At 41.4% G+C, this 16696-nt stretch overlaps 4 protein-coding genes across 7 annotated transcripts; 3 read left to right on the plus strand and 1 right to left on the minus strand.

Annotated features, from left to right (window-relative positions):
• The first annotated feature begins 2436 nt into the window (after positions 1-2436).
• On the plus strand, positions 2437-4524 carry LOC148421532 (P2Y purinoceptor 1-like). Its single transcript, XM_088419218.1, has 2 exons — positions 2437-2769; positions 3997-4524. The coding sequence occupies exons 1-2, from the start codon at positions 2437-2439 to the stop codon at positions 4522-4524; spliced, it is 861 nt and encodes a 286-aa protein (XP_088275344.1).
• Positions 4525-5720: 1196 nt separating this feature from the next.
• Positions 5721-8678, minus strand: LOC148421533 (uncharacterized). 3 transcript variants are annotated; one of them, XM_088418575.1, is made up of 3 exons: positions 8565-8678; positions 7418-7682; positions 5721-6435 (listed from the first exon to the last, which is right to left on the minus strand). In XM_088418575.1, the coding sequence occupies exons 2-3, from the start codon at positions 7679-7681 to the stop codon at positions 5764-5766; spliced, it is 936 nt and encodes a 311-aa protein (XP_088274701.1). In that variant the 5' UTR covers position 7682; positions 8565-8678; the 3' UTR covers positions 5721-5763. The 3 variants fall into 3 exon arrangements, with proteins under 3 accessions (XP_088274701.1, XP_088274702.1, XP_088274700.1); XM_088418576.1 differs by lacking the exon at positions 8565-8678 and adding an exon at positions 8087-8242; XM_088418574.1 differs by lacking the exon at positions 8565-8678 and adding an exon at positions 8023-8175.
• A 128-nt stretch (positions 8679-8806) lies between these two features.
• Positions 8807-16248, plus strand: toporsa (topoisomerase I binding, arginine/serine-rich a). 2 transcript variants are annotated; one of them, XM_088418552.1, is made up of 2 exons: positions 8807-8900; positions 13616-16248. In XM_088418552.1, exon 2 carries the CDS (start codon positions 13619-13621, stop codon positions 15782-15784), a length of 2166 nt encoding a protein of 721 aa, XP_088274678.1. In that variant the 5' UTR covers positions 8807-8900; positions 13616-13618; the 3' UTR covers positions 15785-16248. The 2 variants fall into 2 exon arrangements, with proteins under 2 accessions (XP_088274678.1, XP_088274677.1); XM_088418551.1 differs by lacking the exon at positions 8807-8900 and adding an exon at positions 11887-12023.
• On the plus strand, positions 9406-11506 carry ndufb6 (NADH:ubiquinone oxidoreductase subunit B). The gene is made up of 4 exons (XM_088419709.1): positions 9406-9679; positions 9793-9885; positions 11108-11152; positions 11374-11506. The coding sequence occupies exons 1-4, from the start codon at positions 9500-9502 to the stop codon at positions 11437-11439; spliced, it is 384 nt and encodes a 127-aa protein (XP_088275835.1). The 5' UTR covers positions 9406-9499; the 3' UTR covers positions 11440-11506.
• Positions 16249-16696: the final 448 nt, after the last annotated feature.

Consider the following 16696-nt stretch of genomic DNA (forward strand, 5'->3'; position numbering starts at 1 on the left):
AGCCACTGAGTTTTGGAGTTATTTTAATTTTAAAAAAATGAATGAAAAAATGCGTCCGCATTGAAATAATTTGTATTGAATCGAACAAAAAGCCCATAGCAGCTAACTGCTAATGTTAACGTTAGCTGTGGAATCCACTATTCAGATTCTATCACCCACATTATGCCATTGAAACGCTTAACATGCCTAAAATTGTATTGCATTCTGCTACTTTAACAAAATTCCGCATGAAACAGCTAACTGCTGAAGCTAATGGACACCCCTTTTGAAGTTATACAAAACATTCCTTTGGTTACTCATGTTACTAATAATTTCAGTGTACTTTCATTACGCCACTAACTAATTAACGCACAAGAAATGTTAGCCAGCTAGCTCCTAAAGCTAATGTTATAAAAAATATGTATATCAACATCTGTTAGCTAGCTATCTGTGAAAGCTAATGTTAGCTTTGGACACCTCTTTCGGAGTTACTGTATTAAAATATTACATTAACTGCATAAAACCCACAAAAAATGTTAGCTTATGTTAGCTATGCATTAAACAAGGATCCAGTGATCTGCTAAAGCTAACATTAGCTTTGGACACCCCTTTTAAGGTTATTAAAATATTACCTTGTATTAAATACAAAAGATGCCTTTAGCTACCGATATTTCATAACTCGATAAAACAATGTTCCGCATATCAAAATATATAACTGCTATCCAGCTAGCTGCCAAAGCTAACGTTAGCTTTGGACACCTTCCAGGGTCATTATTAAAGTATTACCTTGCATGAAATATAAAACAAGCCTTTCACTACTATCATAACCCAATAAACCAATATTATGCGCATCAAAAAATATGCTAGCCAGCTAGCTGCCAAAGCTAATGCTATCTGTAGAAACCCCTTTTGAGGTTACTTCAATATTATAGATACGTATCTGCTAATGCCAACAAGAGCCATGCACCCCATCTTTAAATTTACAGAAAAAAAAATGTCTATTGAATGTATACAGACTACAGAGCCATCTACTGGATCAGGTAAGCCACTGCATGACTTATTCCACCCCTAACGCCACTTTTAGTCCTTATTGCTTGACTGTTTTGTTTTGAATTCCCAGCAGGCTTTTTAAGGTTTTGAGCGGGCAGGTAAGAGGTTGCCTTAGATTTCTCAGCTTGCGTCAGCCGTTTGCACCAAACAGCCAGAGGCGCGCAGACCCAGGATAAGCCTCAGTTGCCAACGCGCTCGGACACACAACGCCAAGGTAACGTCGGGATGGATGGCCACGCCCCTTACCGGACCAACCAACTCGAATTCGTCATCCCATGCTTTTATGCTGATGGTCTGCAAGGAAAGTTCTAGTTTCCATTTCAGCATTTGACTTGGCTGCTGCAATCCCTGTGAAGGTAAGATTTTTTTTTTTTTTTTTCACCAACAACAGGACATTTATTTAAATTTTGAAACAAGCTTTTCTGATTCTGATTTTTTTCTCAACACTTTCAGTCACAAAGACAATTATATTCTTTTTCAGAGTCCAGTCCATTTTATTTTTACTTGTTCTTATGATGTTTTTCACAGTATGGGAAATTTTAAAATTGTAAATTATACTTTTTTTCTCAGTATTACAGCGTGATTATTGTACAATTAAAATGTTCTGCAACGTTCCAATAGTTTAATTGCCTTTTGACAACTTCTTTCCATACATTTCTCATAAAATTTTAGTTTTTATGAGATTACTTTCCCTTCTTTCCCTTATAATGTTGTGATTTTTTATTTTATAAAATGCATAAACCTCTCTCTGGTGAAAGAGGTGACTTGTCCGTACCATTTTAACTCATTCAATCCCAAAGACGTATTTACACGTCTCGAGAAACTCCAGACATTCAATCCTGGGTACTTAACTTTGTTTGGCTTATACAATGGCTTATTATAAAGTTACTTTAACAGTTTCCCTTATAATATTGTATTTGTTTTCCTTTACAGTCTTTACAGTCCATACATTCAATCTTTAAGTTTTGCTTATACAATGACTTTATTCTTAAATTACTTTTACATTCACTCTTTTAATATTTTTACTTTTTTTTTTAGAATGCTTGTGCTATGTCTGCACCAATTAAATCCTAAATATATATTTACACGTCTTTGCAGTCCAGACATATAAATCCAGATATACATTTTTTTTCTATGGTGATAGTATGATTAAATTTGAGATTTTCATCATCGTTTTAAGCATATTAAAAATGGTAAATTTATTTTGGTGGCGGGGTTGATTTTGGTACCCAACTGTACTCTATATAAGGTAAGGTATTAACTTACAATGAGTGTTCCATATCTTTAAAAATCGGCTGTTTTTAGTATTTGAAATTTTGAAAACGTCTTCTTTAAATATTCGTCTTGTGGATTCTATAAGAGAATTGGAATGTTTGACTTCACTTTTGCCTTCATCGCATCACCAAGATGAACTCGAGCGGCGCCGTCGACCACCCGCTGTGGTACCAGTACCAAATGTGCGCCGTGGCCCCGTACGGCTTCGTCTTCTACTACGGCGTTAAGGTGTTCAACCTGGTGGTGGGCGCCCCCTGCAACGGCCTGGTGATATGGCAGATCGCCGCCAAGAAGAGTGACGCGTGCACCTCGGACGTCTTCATCCTCAACCTGGCCGTGCTGGACGCGTACTTTTGCCTTATGATGCCCACCGAGCTGCTCAATTCCCTGCTGCTGGACGACGCCCGAATCTGGTACCTGCAGAGGTTCTCGTATGGTGTCAAAGATGCTGGGGTGCTATTTTTGGTGAGTGGGATTCCATTTTTTTATTTTATTATGATGCACCTCATAATACTATCTTTTTTTGTTTTATTGCCTACTTTATGATTTGCTCGATTATGGAATGTAGTCTGCTCGGAATGTGAACAGGTTTTACCATGCGTATGACAATAAAACTCTTGAGTCTTGAATCTTATGATAAGGAATTAGAGGTGTGCCACAATCGCAAGCGAAAGCTTTGAGCGAGCAAGAATAAATTTTGAGCACAGAAAAATATATTGAACAAGCAAGGAGAGATTTTGAGTACAGAAAAACTTTTTGCTCGATTCAAACCTCTCATTTCTCGCTCACGATAGCCTTCCTTGTACTTTGTGGCACATTCGTAACGTGTGTGCCAAACTGAGCGCACGGAGTGTACACAACTCGATACTGTCAAAACTTGAAAATAAAAAGGAATTTAAAATTATTTGTCTACAATGTTTTATTAATCTACCAAGAGCAGGCAAGCTTTAACAAGGTTGTGCGCTAAATAACACATTGCAGTTTAACATAAGAACATTTTATTTATTTACCATTAATTGAATACGAACGAAATAAAATTATAAAACATTAAAACTGAAAAAATACAAAAAATGCTTGCACTCACCAAAAGGGCTGTCTCCCAAAACACTTAATTCGACACAATATTTTCTTCCTCCTTTCCTGAAGAAGACTTTGATGACTTGTTTGTACAAAATTTATCGTTATATTTTTATTTGCTTTAAAAAGAGAATGACCGCTCCTGTCACAGCCAAACTTGCTTAACTTGCATAGCGCTGCCTCCAGTGCTGAGTATCCAATCACAGAGCGCCTTCAACGTGAGGCTTTCTAGCTGGCCTTATTGTTGCCAACCCGTGGTCTGATTGGCTATTGCAACTGTTAATTATCTCTATGTGCCCGTTCACTCACGTTGCAGAGACCCGTAACTGTTGATTCTGAAGGCCTCAGACGGATTTCATACAGCCTGGCAACACAAGTTAGCTGAATCCTGATTGGATGAAAAGTTTAACCTAAAACTACAACACAGGAAGGAGTGTAACCAAATGGATATAACATGACACGAATAGAACAGAATATGGAGAATAATTATATATTATTTAGGAATAAATAAATGAAAAATGAAATTGACTTTTATTCTAATTCAGTTAATGATGTCAGGTTATGTTAGGCCAGCAGAAAAGGCCTTGCTTATTGGCCCGATGTTTCCTCTTTTAGGTGTGCGTCTGTGTGGACCGCCACATGGCGGTGGTCCACCCCATGCTTTTCGTCAGCATCCGGGACAACAAAATCCGTACTGGCCTCTCAGTGGCGGCATGGGCTGTGATTGTAGCCTACGCCCTGGCCAAGTGCATCCTGGGCTCCATGAGCGTCAACGGCGTGTTCAGCGGCGTGGTGCTCTTCGCTTTTGCCATCATGGTGCTGTGCAACATCTCCGTCATCTGGGTGCTGCGGCGCTCCGTGGCCGGCAAGGAAGTCATGCACCCGGCCAAGAAGAAGGCCCTCAAAATGGTGCTCATCGTCCTAGCTATCATCGTGGTCAACTACCTGCCGCCCGTGCTCATGCCCTTCGCGCCTTACTACTCCATGGTGGAGTTCCAATGTCAGATCCGAATCAGCGTGTACTCCATCATGGACCTGAGCTGCAGCGTGGAGCCGCTCCTCTACGTCACCAAGATGGAGTGCGTGTGCGGCCGGGGCTGCGGGTGCTGTGTTGCAAAGACGCCGCAACACGTTGAAGTCTGAAGTTGCTTCCTGCTGATTCTACGCTTCTTAACGATCTGGGTTCCATGTTGGCTTGCGTCCCCTCTTTTTTGACTCATTCACTGCCATGGACGCCCATAGACGTCAAAGATCCTGTTGATGAATGTTGGTTTTTGACTGCAGCCTATTAATTTTACGGGGTGTCAAAAAACTCATTAGAAGTCAATCATTTACAGTTATATCATTTGTGTTAATCTCATTTTCTGCATCGGATATGTGCTTGAGCCAACAAAGGCCAAACGCACCCTAAGTGAGTTCAGGAGCAAAAGGAAGACGTGAAAATGGAAGAGCATGTGAGAGTTGCCCGCGCTATAAATGCTAAATTTAACATGAAGACACATTTCGAGGATACCTTTGATGTACTGTCCTCTGTATTCTTGGGAAGCAGCTTGCTTAACACAAGAAGCAGTGCTTTAGCCTACCACATAAATGCGAAGCACCTAGCTGTGACCGCAGCCACAACTAACGATCGCAACAAAAGACTCGAAACTAAAGGTTGCAGCCAGCACTTTGGTCGCCTAAAATAGAGATTAATAAGGGATTGACGGCATTTTTTTTTGTTGGCCTGCGAATCAGTTTGATTTGCCACAGTAACATTTTTTCCCCCAAAATTTTTATGTTTCAACAAGACAGCAAGTCAATTGCATCACCCCAAACATGAGACATGAATGGAAAGGCCAGGATGTCCTTTAATGAGTACACTAGAACTTGGTAGTTCAAATTAGTCAAAAGATGGCAAAAAATGTCCATTAGTTGACATAAATAGGCTGGCGTTTGCCTACTACAATTACATGTAAATTCAATTTGTACAAATGTAAATCTTAGTTTATCCGCCTTTTCACTTGTTTTACTTATGTTGTCTTATATCCTCCTGCACCGCAGCCAATTCACTTGTCTACTGTTGTGTCCATTTGTGGACAGGAAGACAGCTAGGATAATTGCGTCCCACCTTAGCGCGAGAGATCTCGAAAAAGCCTCCACAGAGCAAACTAGGACTTAGTAGGGTAGCTCAAATGAATCAAAGGACGACCAAAAACAAATGTCCACCACAGAAGACGCAAATAAGCTGGATCTCTGGACATAGCTATCAATGAAAATGACTGAGCTAATAGCTGTGAAACATGGACATTTGTACCCATAGTTTGGTTACATTTGAATAAATGGAAATGACCAACATATTTGTGAAAATGTCTTTTAATGACAACCTCATCGGCAACAGTTCTACTTTAAGGTCATTTTGGCATACATTTCCTCCAAACTCTCCACGGACGCCCCGGGCCCGTCCTCGGAGGTGACGTAACCGGGATACGAGAGGAAGCACTGCTGAGTGGCCCGGCCGACGCCGTGGTTCCCTTCCCCGGAAGGTGGCAGCTGCAGCAGCGGGATCAACTTGGCGTGGGCGTAATCGATCTCGAAGCCCTCGAAGATGAGCCCCACGCCCCATGCCCCCAAACCCTTCTCCAGAAGGTGAGACACCTTGCGGGCGGCCAGCACCAGCCCTTCGTAATCGCTCTCTTCCAGCCCGAATATGTCGGAGGACAGCGGGCGGCGCGGCACCAGCACGGTAAAGCCGGGCGAGTTGGGGAACGGGGTGAGGAAAGACACGTGACCCTCGTCCTCCCACACCCGCCACTGCTGCTCCTCGCCCCGGACGATGCGCGAGAAGAGACCGGGGTGAGACTGGTCCTCGCCCAGGAAGGTCAAGTTGGGAGGTGCGTCCGGATTGGGGAGCTTGGCGCGGATCCGGGCCAGGATTTCATTCAGGCGGCCGTCGCTCCACCGAGGCGCCGTCTTGGAGGTGCAGTAGCCCGGGTCGTAAGTGTGATGCTCTTCCTCAGCTGCCTGGTGAGGGCGCCACTCTGCATCCAAGCCGTGCAGTGGGAGGATACGGATCTGGGAGATGAAATTGGCCATAGCATACCACAACGTTCCTTCCATTTTAAAGACCGATACCGGTGCAAGCGGTCTGTCTTAGAATACTCGCTGATACACAGTACTGATATCGCAGTTTCTTTTGAGAAGTATAATTTCACAAAATGCAAATGGGCAACTACTGCCATTCCTTTTTTGCCTTAAAAAAACACCACTTATTTCATCATTTTCAACAGTATAAAGTATAGATGTTCGATACCACTTTTCTGTTAGATGATACCAGGGGTAGCAGGTGCGCAACTCGAGCAGACACATATACCAGATACCGATAACAGTAGTACTTTTGATTCATAAACATTTCAGAAACAAAAACAATTTTAGAAACAGACCAATATATCCCAATATAGAATTCTTTTTTGAAATTGAAATTGCAAAAAAAATAACTCATCCAGTCCAAAATATGTATTTTTGTTTTTGACAGTCTAAACATTCAATTCAGCTACTTAGATATATTTTGTTCAAATTATATATATTTTTCTATAGTAATCAATCACGTAATTACCTGATTAGTTGTACACAAAATAAAAACTAAATAATTCATTAAAATAAATAATTTGATCAAAATAGCTATAGACAAAATGCTAACTTTTTATTGCTGAAAATGGCTAAATAAGTGGTCTATCCCTTGAAGTATCTGTCGCTAGTATCGGCAGCATCCATTAGTACACAATCCATTGAAATAAGGCCTGTATGAAACAATACCTCAAAACAGTACTCATTCTTATTAGACATAGAGAAATTTTCAGCATAAAAACGTGAATAAATAAAACAATTGTGTGTCAGTAATGTGTCATTTATACACTAATTTTTTTCCCAAGGGCTACTTATTGTATTGAAAATGATATCACTGACACCAACTTGGAAGACCGTTAATAAATGTCCATAATTTAGCCACCATTAAGAATTTGTTTCAAATTAATACAACGGTAAAAGAGGTGCACACCTGAGCAGGTCTGTCCACGTGGGGTCTGGTGACCAGGGCACAGCGGTGCACCTGGAGCTTCTTGCATAGCAATTGGGCCACCGCCCTGGCTCCCAGCATCCAGGATAAATATTCGGCCTCCTCCAGGTGAAAGATGCTGCCCGCCATCGTACCCGGCACGCGGCGCTCCAGGATCACAGAGCCCGGTGTCCACGGCCAAGGATGGAGGTAGGCCACCAAGCGTTCTGACTCCCAGACAACATGACGGGGGAGACTGCCAGACATTCTGTGGGGTTAAGGAGAAAATGGAGATGAGATGTTGGGATCTTATTTACTTTTATACTTCACTGCATTTCAACTTTTTATTCATGTTTTAGGTAGGTGAATTAACCCTTTAAATTTTACTTTAAATTTTACCAGAACGTCATATAGCCTTTCCAAAATGGAATATCAACTACTGATTTTAAACTAAAACACGAGCGCACAATGATGACGTCAGGGTCGAGTTCGCGTGATCACGTGATCACGTATACTTAAGTACTTTGTGACAACACACGATTGATGAACTTAAGACACATAGCTCCCTCAAAATAAATGAAAACATTAATTTGACTATACAGGCCTACCTTGAGATGAAAAACTTAGCAAAATGCATGTAAAAAAAAAAAAAAAAGAAAGGCTCAAACCGACCTGCCGAGCGTTACTTCAGGCTCGCAGCGGAATGTCACGTGAAAGGCACCAAAAGCCAAAATCACGTGACACTTTCGTCAGATAGTAGTATTAAATGAGAAGTTAAATAATGGTAAAAGTTTGAAAAAAATTATTTAGTCGAAGATGCCGCGCTTGTCTTGATCTTTATTTGCTTCTCTATCGCCCCCTGAAGGAATATGGTACAATATTTTGACGTTGGAAGTATGTGGCGTTCAGGTACCCTCGGGAAGATTACCACTTTAGCTGGGAGCTGGGGGTAAGGGTGCAACGACTCGAAACATGAACTACTGGATTTGACAAACTTTTTAACATAAATTCAAAGCAAAACACGCATCTTCCTTTACATTTCCAATTCCCTCAAATCCAACGCAATCAAAGCTTGTCACCACACACCAGCCTGTTAATACGACATAATAAATGAATACATTGAAAAATATTAAATATTAAATCAGCGTACCTGGATTTGCTATCACGAGGCGAAGACCAAAGCTCTTAAGAATTGTAGCATTCGCGTCCTACTTTATATGAGAACATCCGCTATGAATATTCCCGTACAACTTCTTTGTTGTCTGTGACGTTATCTGTGCGTGTGATGACGTCACTGAACGACGCGGTTTACACTTTAATACAGTAGTTTGGACATTTTGTAGTCACTATTTGATTTAGCTCATACATTTGGGAATAAAATCAGAAATTGGATTCACACTTAGGCATTGTTAGTCTTAAATGGTTTGTGTGGGAATAACTGGGGCATTATAATCAGTGCAGAATCAGAAATGAATCAAGTGTCCAGGTAAAATAAAACAGCTAGTAATATCCTGTATTTTTTCAGATAAAGAAATTATTGAATATTTTCTTGAAACTAATGAATATTTTTGAAAACTTTCATCATGCATTGACTTCGCAACTATTATACTGCTGTTTTTTTACACAATGGTAAAAAAAAATACGAGCAAAGCCAGTCATGTTTCTTTACTAGTTATCAATAAAGAAATTAAAGTGTATACATGTGTCCTCCAAACAAACATTCCGAAAAAATGAGAGGAAAGAGTGAAAATAAAAGAAAAACATCAGAAAACCAGGAAATAATTAATGAAAAACAGAAGAGAAATTGGGCTTCTCTTAAACAAAAACATAGTCCAAACAACAAACCAAAAAATGAATTACTCAAAAAAAATAATAAATAATCATGCAATCAAAATAAATAACATTTCCTCTTGATCGATATTTAAAATGTTCAAACTTTGAACATCAATACCTCCCATGCAGTAGGTGTCGCTGCCAAACCGTGTCGTTAACCGAACCCGCATCTGTTTCCGCCGTGACGTCCTCCATGGTGTCATTGGAGCTTAGCTGAGGTTGTCGAACAATTTATCGAATAAATAAACGATCATGTTAGGCTACACTCCGGACGAAAAGCTCCGCGTGGAGCAGCTCACTAAGCTGCGAAGGCAATGGCTGAAGGACCAGGAACTCAGTCCGAGAGAGCCCGTCATTCAGGCGAAACCACCCGGCGCCATCGACAAGTTCTGGGCTGGTTTTTTGGAGCCCAAAAGCCTGTGGAGGATTTACGTGAGTGATGCTAACGTTCGCTTGTTATCAGTCAGATATTTTTGCATCTGGAATACAGAGGAAAAAATATATAATTTTTAAATTGACATGCACTTACATGTTTGTTTTTACAGACGTACAAAGTCTACAAAGGGAGCGTTTTCACATTAACTCGCTTGTTGATACCTGCTTGGATTGCCCACTACTACGTGAAATACCATGTTGCTGTGAGTTAAAGCTATTATGCATTATTTTACAAAACAATAAATATTGCATATTCCCACTATGCTGTTCATGTAAAGGTGATTTGTGTAGTTAAGTGCTACCTCAAAACTTTGCATAGGGAGCTGTAGACGGTTGAAGCAAATTTAACTGCTAATTGAATTGCTTCAAGATTATTACTGTTATTACGAGTTAAGTGTACTCTAAATTGTAACATGCAATAAATTGGGGGGGGGGGGGCAAAACTAACATCAATGTTGCAGTAGTTAAAATTAGGGATGAGACAAGCGAAAATAAACGAGTCACGTTTTTACAGCCTCATTTTTGAGTTGCATAACAAAACATTTTAACGTGTAGAAAAATTGTTTCAGCATTGACAAATTGTCTCTGATATCATATTTTACATTTCATTTTGCACACAGTTGATTTTTAAAACAATAAGTACATCCTGTATTTCTTCTAATCAGTATTTTGACATTCGGATGAATTTACAAAGTCGTCGTTTTTTTGTGTGTGTGAAAAACACAAGACCATATAACACAATTCAAATGAGACAAGTGACGTCAAGCCCACAGAAGACACATTTTGTCTCATTCTGTTGTGTTCAATAATGATCAGTGTGCTTTAAACTACCTCTGAAAAGTTAACTAAATTCTAACTAAAGCTAAACTAAAGCAAACTAAATGCTAGGGTGCGCTAAATGGCAACAGGATCCACAACAAAATGTCCGCATAATAGAATTAATTTTTGTGCCCTGAATTGGCAATTGAATGTGATATTTTGTCATTACATCATATAATTTTTATATCAGGATTTTCCTCCTGAAAGAACTTCAAAATAAAAGAGTTCCAAGGCATTCGTGTCCGTATATTATTAGGTATGCTAGCTAAGGTTTATTTTGAAGCATTGTCTGGCCTTCTTACCACAATCGGCGGCGTGTTTCACTGTCATTCATCGTATTCTGCTGTATAATCCATTGCGCTTGTTGAAACATAACACAGTTTATTTACATTCTCTTTTGTGATATCACTTCATGTTTTTTAGGTAATATGATTGAAGATATACTTAAAAATTATTGACAGTTCTATTTTAATGGGAGGAAATGGTTTGAGAGGCTAATCTTTTGAGTTACCTGTTTGGTCACGGGGAAAAAATAATTTGTAATTCAAAGCACCTCAGTTGTGAATATTCTTCAATAACAACTTTGTGTGTTATTGTCCCTCACAGGAAAGACCATACGGCATTGTGGAATTAAAACCTAGGCTTTTCCCTGTAAGTATCACCATTTTATTTTCACACCATACCTTTTATTTTGAAAATATACTCTTATTTAATTCTATAGCTGATTAATTTCTGAAATATTGCCCCCCCCGTGACTAATTTTGCTTTACTAACACAAATGTGGACATAGAATATCTTTTTAATGTTTTGGGACAACGTAAAGCATTTCCTGACAAATTTAAATGTGTGTGTATTCTTTCCTCTGATTTTAGGGTGACACCATTCAGGAGACTGGCCAAGTTCTTCCGGAACTCCCTGAGAGTCACAGTCACCATTGACCTATTACATTCAAAAACAATCTGTTTGTAAAAATTGTGTATATGCCAATTAAAATATTACAAATAACGTAATGTGTGTGTTTCAGAATGGTGTTGTGTAACATAGTTGTGCATTCATTTTGCCTTTATTTGCTATTCAACTTCCATTTTTTTATAGCAATTACAGCGTTTTATATTTCGGAAACAGGTGTAACAAAAAGGGCAATATGCAGAACTATACAATAAATCTTTCTGGAAATATAATCTATAGTTCATTAAAAATCAACATACTGTATCTGCATAGGACTTTATTCATATTTCTCAAAGGTTATTTATTTCTACCATACGGTAAATTTTCTTTGCCAGCAGAAACTCGGTTTTCCAGTTATATTTCTGTTAAAATGGAGGAAATCCTTTTATTGTGAAGGTCGGAAGTTCACTATAGATTACGCAAAAATACTGTACTGTTGGGGGAAATGACGTCATTCCAGTACTCCGCGTTTTGAGAAGCCTGTAGGAATTTGTCAAATGTCGCTCAAAGTGCGATTCTGATACCGAAGAAGGCGAATCGGTCGCTAAACTGCATTAGCGATTAGAAACTAGAGGTAAATATGTCTTATTTATCTCAAACGTAACTCCTTCAGGATAGTTAGCCGACCTAGCTCGTTAGCATTAGCCATAGCCCAGCTCTTTTAACAGCGGGCTAGCTAACCAAGTACAATCCGTTCAAGACCATAAAACAGTATTTTCTTTTTATATCGTTGAACTATTCAGACATCCTTAAATAATTACTCGATTAAGCGTTCATAATTTAACTTGTGAGGCGCACAATCATGATGAAGGGAGCCGGTTAGTGCTAGCCTAGTGTTTAATGTCAAGACATGTCATAACATTTGCTCATTGCGATCCGAGAATAATGTAGTTTTCGATTTGAAATGTTGGCCCTGTCATTGATTTGAAAATAGTATGAAATAAAATATCTGACATGGCTGCTTCATAACATCTAAATATTTCTACCAGTGTGATGTAATAACTACCTACTGTACGGTATTTAATGTTAGATATGCGCTATTATTGTCGTTTTGTTTGATTTAACCCTTGTGACATTGTTACAAACTATGGATTTTTTTTTAAATCAATCATAAAAGAATCAATGGGAAAATAACACAAGGGAACATATAGTAATGCCCATCAAAAAGACATCAATTTTGGTATTTGTTTTTACTATAAACACAAAAAAATGCTAATGATAGAAAAGCTATTAAAATTTGCCAAGGGGTGCAAAAAATAGCTATGCAATGTAAACATTTGAAAGAGTGCCAAGTTGCTTTGCCTTTCCCCTCTCACGTTTATTCAATCTTGCAAAATCTAAACACGCAGCAATTTAAACAATATAAAGCATGTGCATTATGCAAAGATAATCACAGTAAAATAACACCAAAAAATATTTACAAACATTGAAGTATCTTAAATAAATCTAGGGCAGGGTCACCAACCTTTTTGAAACCGAGGGGGGCTACTTTGTTACTGAGTAATACGAAGGGCTAATACTGATCATGTTTATGATTTTTCACAATAATTAACAAACAGCTGTAGTAAATATGTAAATCAAGTGTAATATGTAATGTTAATACATGTATAATTGATTGTCAGATTCATGGAAAATCACCAATCTCTCTCTAGCAAGATATTTGCAGAACAAGCCTGTGGGCTACTCATGTGATCTTTGGGGCTACCTGGTTCCTTCGGGTCCGTAGGCAGTGACAGCTGATCTAGAGATATCCCGGTCAGATAATGGGATCAAAAGTCGAGTGATGGATGACATGTATTTTAGTATATCTGCTGTCATTTTTTTTCAGTCGAGCATTCATCACTCTAAAATACATCTTTCTAATTGCAAGATTTTTATTACCCCGCTCGCTCCCTTTGCCCAAGCGCTTCACACTTTTCCTGACATTAGGCACAGAATTTTTATTGACACTTCAAACCAGGAACCTCTGTGAAACCGAGTCCACCTGGTTATAAATTAGCACATTGGCTGAATTTCTCAAATATTTGTTAAAGCACAAGAACAAAACGGCAGGCAAGATTGACACGGCCTGAAACAAAAGGCGTGGCAATAGAGACATTTCAAAGACATTGAAAATAGTTATACGGTACTATTAAATCTTAACATATTTTTTTTATTTTGTTCCAGACCATGTCAGCAATCAAGCTTGCTCTGCAGCAGAACCAGAAGCGGGACAGGAGGAAAACTCCGGAGGCCAAGTCTGCCGAAGTGTCCCCGGACTCAAAATGTCCCATCTGCCTGGATGTTTTTAACAACATTGCCTACCTGAACATCTGCCTGCACAAGTTCTGTTTCCGCTGCATCCACGAGTGGTCCAAGAACAAGGCCGAATGTCCGTTATGCAAGCAACCGTTTAATTCCATTTATCACAGTATAAAATCAGAGCAGGACTTTAAGCAGTATGACCTGAAGCCAGTGACTAATGGATCATTCGGGATGTGTGGCGGCGTGCGGTTTCGGTACCGCACCACACTTACCGGGGTGCAGCAGCAACGCTGGCGAAGGACTTCCCCCCCTCCCGATAACGGCGTCTTATTTGAATCGACGGCCAACCCCCCCCAGCCCCAGCAGACTCGCTACATCCGGCACATGATGATGAGGATGGCGGCCAAGAGAAGAGCGGCCAGAGAAGGCCGAGCCTCGGCCAACGTCAGAGAGCTGGAAATGGTCAACTTCCGGCGAGAACTTTACCGACAGGGCTTGAGGGTCCGCACGGTGCGCGACGGCGGCCGTTCGCGAAACACCTCGGCGGAGTTCTATCGGGAAAACCCCGCTTGCTTGCACAGGCTTATCCCTTGGCTGAAAAGAGAGCTCGTGGTGATATATGGGGCGCACGGCTCCCTGGTCAACATTGTCCAGCACGTCATCATGTCACGCATTACCCACGTCAACATGGAAGACCGAGCCATGCGGGAAGAGCTCTGGCCCTTTCTGCAGGGCCGCACCGAGCATTTTCTCCACGAATTCATCAGCTTCGCAAAGTCCCCGTTCAACATGGAAGCCTACGACCAGCACGCCACGTACGAGGGCTCCGCCCACTCCTCCAATTCAGACATCAGCCCCAATTCGTCCGTGATAGCCATTTCCGAGGACGAGGACGCGGACCTGGTGCCCCCCAGGACCCCCGGGTACGCCACGGCCAATCTGAGCCGCTCCTTGTGGGACGACGAAACGCCGGGACCGTCGTATTCCGTCACGGCGGAGCGCGATCAAACGGAAATGGAGTCCATCCACGACTCCGACTCGGACAGCAGCTTAGACGAGGAAGCGCAAGAAATCCCCGCTTCGCCGATTCAGCAGGGAAACGCGACGCAGATTCAAGTGGACGACTGTTTGTCTTCGGAGAGCGACGACTGCGTCATCGTCGGTTTCATTAAGCCGAGGGCCGAAAGAACTCCCGAGCTCGTTCGCCTCTCCTCCGACGATTACTGGAGCGACGACGACGCCCAAGAAGCGCCGCCCCCGCCGCAACGCCTTCACTTCGACAGCGATAGTCCCTCGGCCTCGCCGAGGAGCGAGCCCGTCGACCCGGACCGCCTCCATCGTCTCGATACCAAAGAAAAACTCGGTACTCTGAAGTCAAAAATATGCAGGGCGTCGAGCGAGTCCGAGAGAAAAGACAAAGGCGGTTGCGAGAGATCCGTTCGCAAACAGGGCTCGAAGGACAGAAAGCACGAGAAGAAACGGTCCAGTACCGAGCGCAGACGCCATAGCCGCAGCCCAGTTCGCTGTCACGGCAGAGAGAGAGACTATTACTACTCCAAGCACCGAGACGGCAAATTCGACAGTAAATCCAAAAGGAAAGACGGCAACTTTTACCATCAAGCTAGCCGGAAGCCTTCCGACCGACGCTATCGCTCTAGGAGCCGCAGCTGGGAACCGAGGCGGCAAGAGAGGTGGAAGTCCAGATCCAGATCCAGATCCAGGACTTGCTCGACTTCGCCCTCGACGAGACGATCCCACCACGAAAAGCCCGGCGGCAAGAGGAAATACAAAACCCGACACCTTGAGAGCCCGTCGTCCCCCAAAGACCACCCCGGCGCAATTGAGACGAGACCCGCGGACGGGGACGAGGAGAGGAGTCCCAGTGTACGCGGCAAACATCACAAAAAGAAGAAGAGGAAGAAACACAAGAAGAAGAGCCGGCGGAACAGGAGCACAGAGAGACGTTCGCAGACTCCGATCACCATCGAGAGCGATAGCGACGGTGCCCTCGATACCTGGGGCCCCAACCGGTTCCCTGCCGACGAAGCCGCAGATGAGCCAAATTTCTCGATTTGTGGCTTCGGCTTTTAGCTACTACTCTCATCTCCGCACCTGCAGTATTTTTGAACCTCCAGCCTGTATGGGATACTGGCAGGGTTGGCTTTAACAAGCACTAAAAACTGCGTTATTTTATCACCATGGACTATTGTTTCCCCCGAAGTAGATCTATCGCAGGGAGTCCTTGAGTTACGAAAACTCCCGTTTCTACGATGGCTACAAGCTAGCATAGTCAAAAACCTCAGTACAGTACTTATTTTTAGGCCTGGAGTTTCGAAAAACGAGGACCTCCTGTGCTTTTCAAGTGCAACTGCAAATGAATCACTTGTAGAGCGGAGGGTGCGCGATTTTGTTTTTGAGCTTCGTTTGAAAAGGTTTTATTTTTAAGGTGCTCTCAGGGATTGGTTTCTATTGTAATTGTACTTCCCGACATGTCACCATCTCTGTTGCTTATCTCAGCAAAAATATTTTTATTAAAGTTATTTTCAAAATCGGAATGTTTTTCCAATGTTGCCTCCGCCGGAATTTTTTTCCAGCATTCACATCAAACACATTATTACACAGATTATATAAGTATACAGTATTTGATTTATGGCCTATTTGTCGCATTTCCCTATTTATTCACATGTTGAAATGTGCAATGGTTTTACTTTAAAATATTTAAAGTCATTGACGAGGGTAAGTGTGGAGAGTTAATACTCACTTTATACAGTTCTCAAGTTTTGTTTGTTGCAATGTTTGGGGAACGACTTAAATTGTCTTGAAAATTGTGAATTTTGAAAAGGAAGAAGTCGAAAGTTCTGCAAGAGGAAGTGTGGGTGGTGGTGGTGAGCACAGAAAAACAGGTCAGAGGCTAAATATTTTTAAAGATTAATTCCAGTTTTCGGTTTATCTAAGTAGTCCTGCTTTTATTTTAATCTCATCTGCCTCACAAATGTCCATCTT

Source organism: Hippichthys cyanospilos, chromosome 7 (genome assembly GCF_059441005.1).
Source record: "Hippichthys cyanospilos isolate Australia breed blue-spotted pipefish chromosome 7, RoL_Hcya_1.0, whole genome shotgun sequence".
Taxonomy (NCBI): Eukaryota; Metazoa; Chordata; class Actinopteri; order Syngnathiformes; family Syngnathidae; genus Hippichthys; species Hippichthys cyanospilos.

Coding starts and splice junctions, on each gene's coding strand:
- ndufb6 (XM_088419709.1), top strand. CDS start 9,500: ATGTTAGGCTACACTCCGGACGAAAAGCTCCGCGTGGAGCAGCTCACT. Junction 9,886..11,107: donor ACGTGAAATACCATGTTGCT/GTGAGTTAAAGC, acceptor TGTCCCTCACAG/GAAAGACCATACGGCATTGT. Junction 11,153..11,373: donor TAAAACCTAGGCTTTTCCCT/GTAAGTATCACC, acceptor CTCTGATTTTAG/GGTGACACCATTCAGGAGAC.
- LOC148421532 (XM_088419218.1), top strand. CDS start 2,437: ATGAACTCGAGCGGCGCCGTCGACCACCCGCTGTGGTACCAGTACCAA. Junction 2,770..3,996: donor ATGCTGGGGTGCTATTTTTG/GTGAGTGGGATT, acceptor TTCCTCTTTTAG/GTGTGCGTCTGTGTGGACCG.
- LOC148421533 (XM_088418574.1), bottom strand. CDS start 8,051: ATGCATTTTGCTAAGTTTTTCATCTCAAG. Junction 7,683..8,022: donor GCTAAGTTTTTCATCTCAAG/GTAGGCCTGTAT, acceptor TTAACCCCACAG/AATGTCTGGCAGTCTCCCCC. Junction 6,436..7,417: donor ACGTGGACAGACCTGCTCAG/GTGTGCACCTCT, acceptor TTCATCTCCCAG/ATCCGTATCCTCCCACTGCA.
- toporsa (XM_088418552.1), top strand. CDS start 13,619: ATGTCAGCAATCAAGCTTGCTCTGCAGCAGAACCAGAAGCGGGACAGG.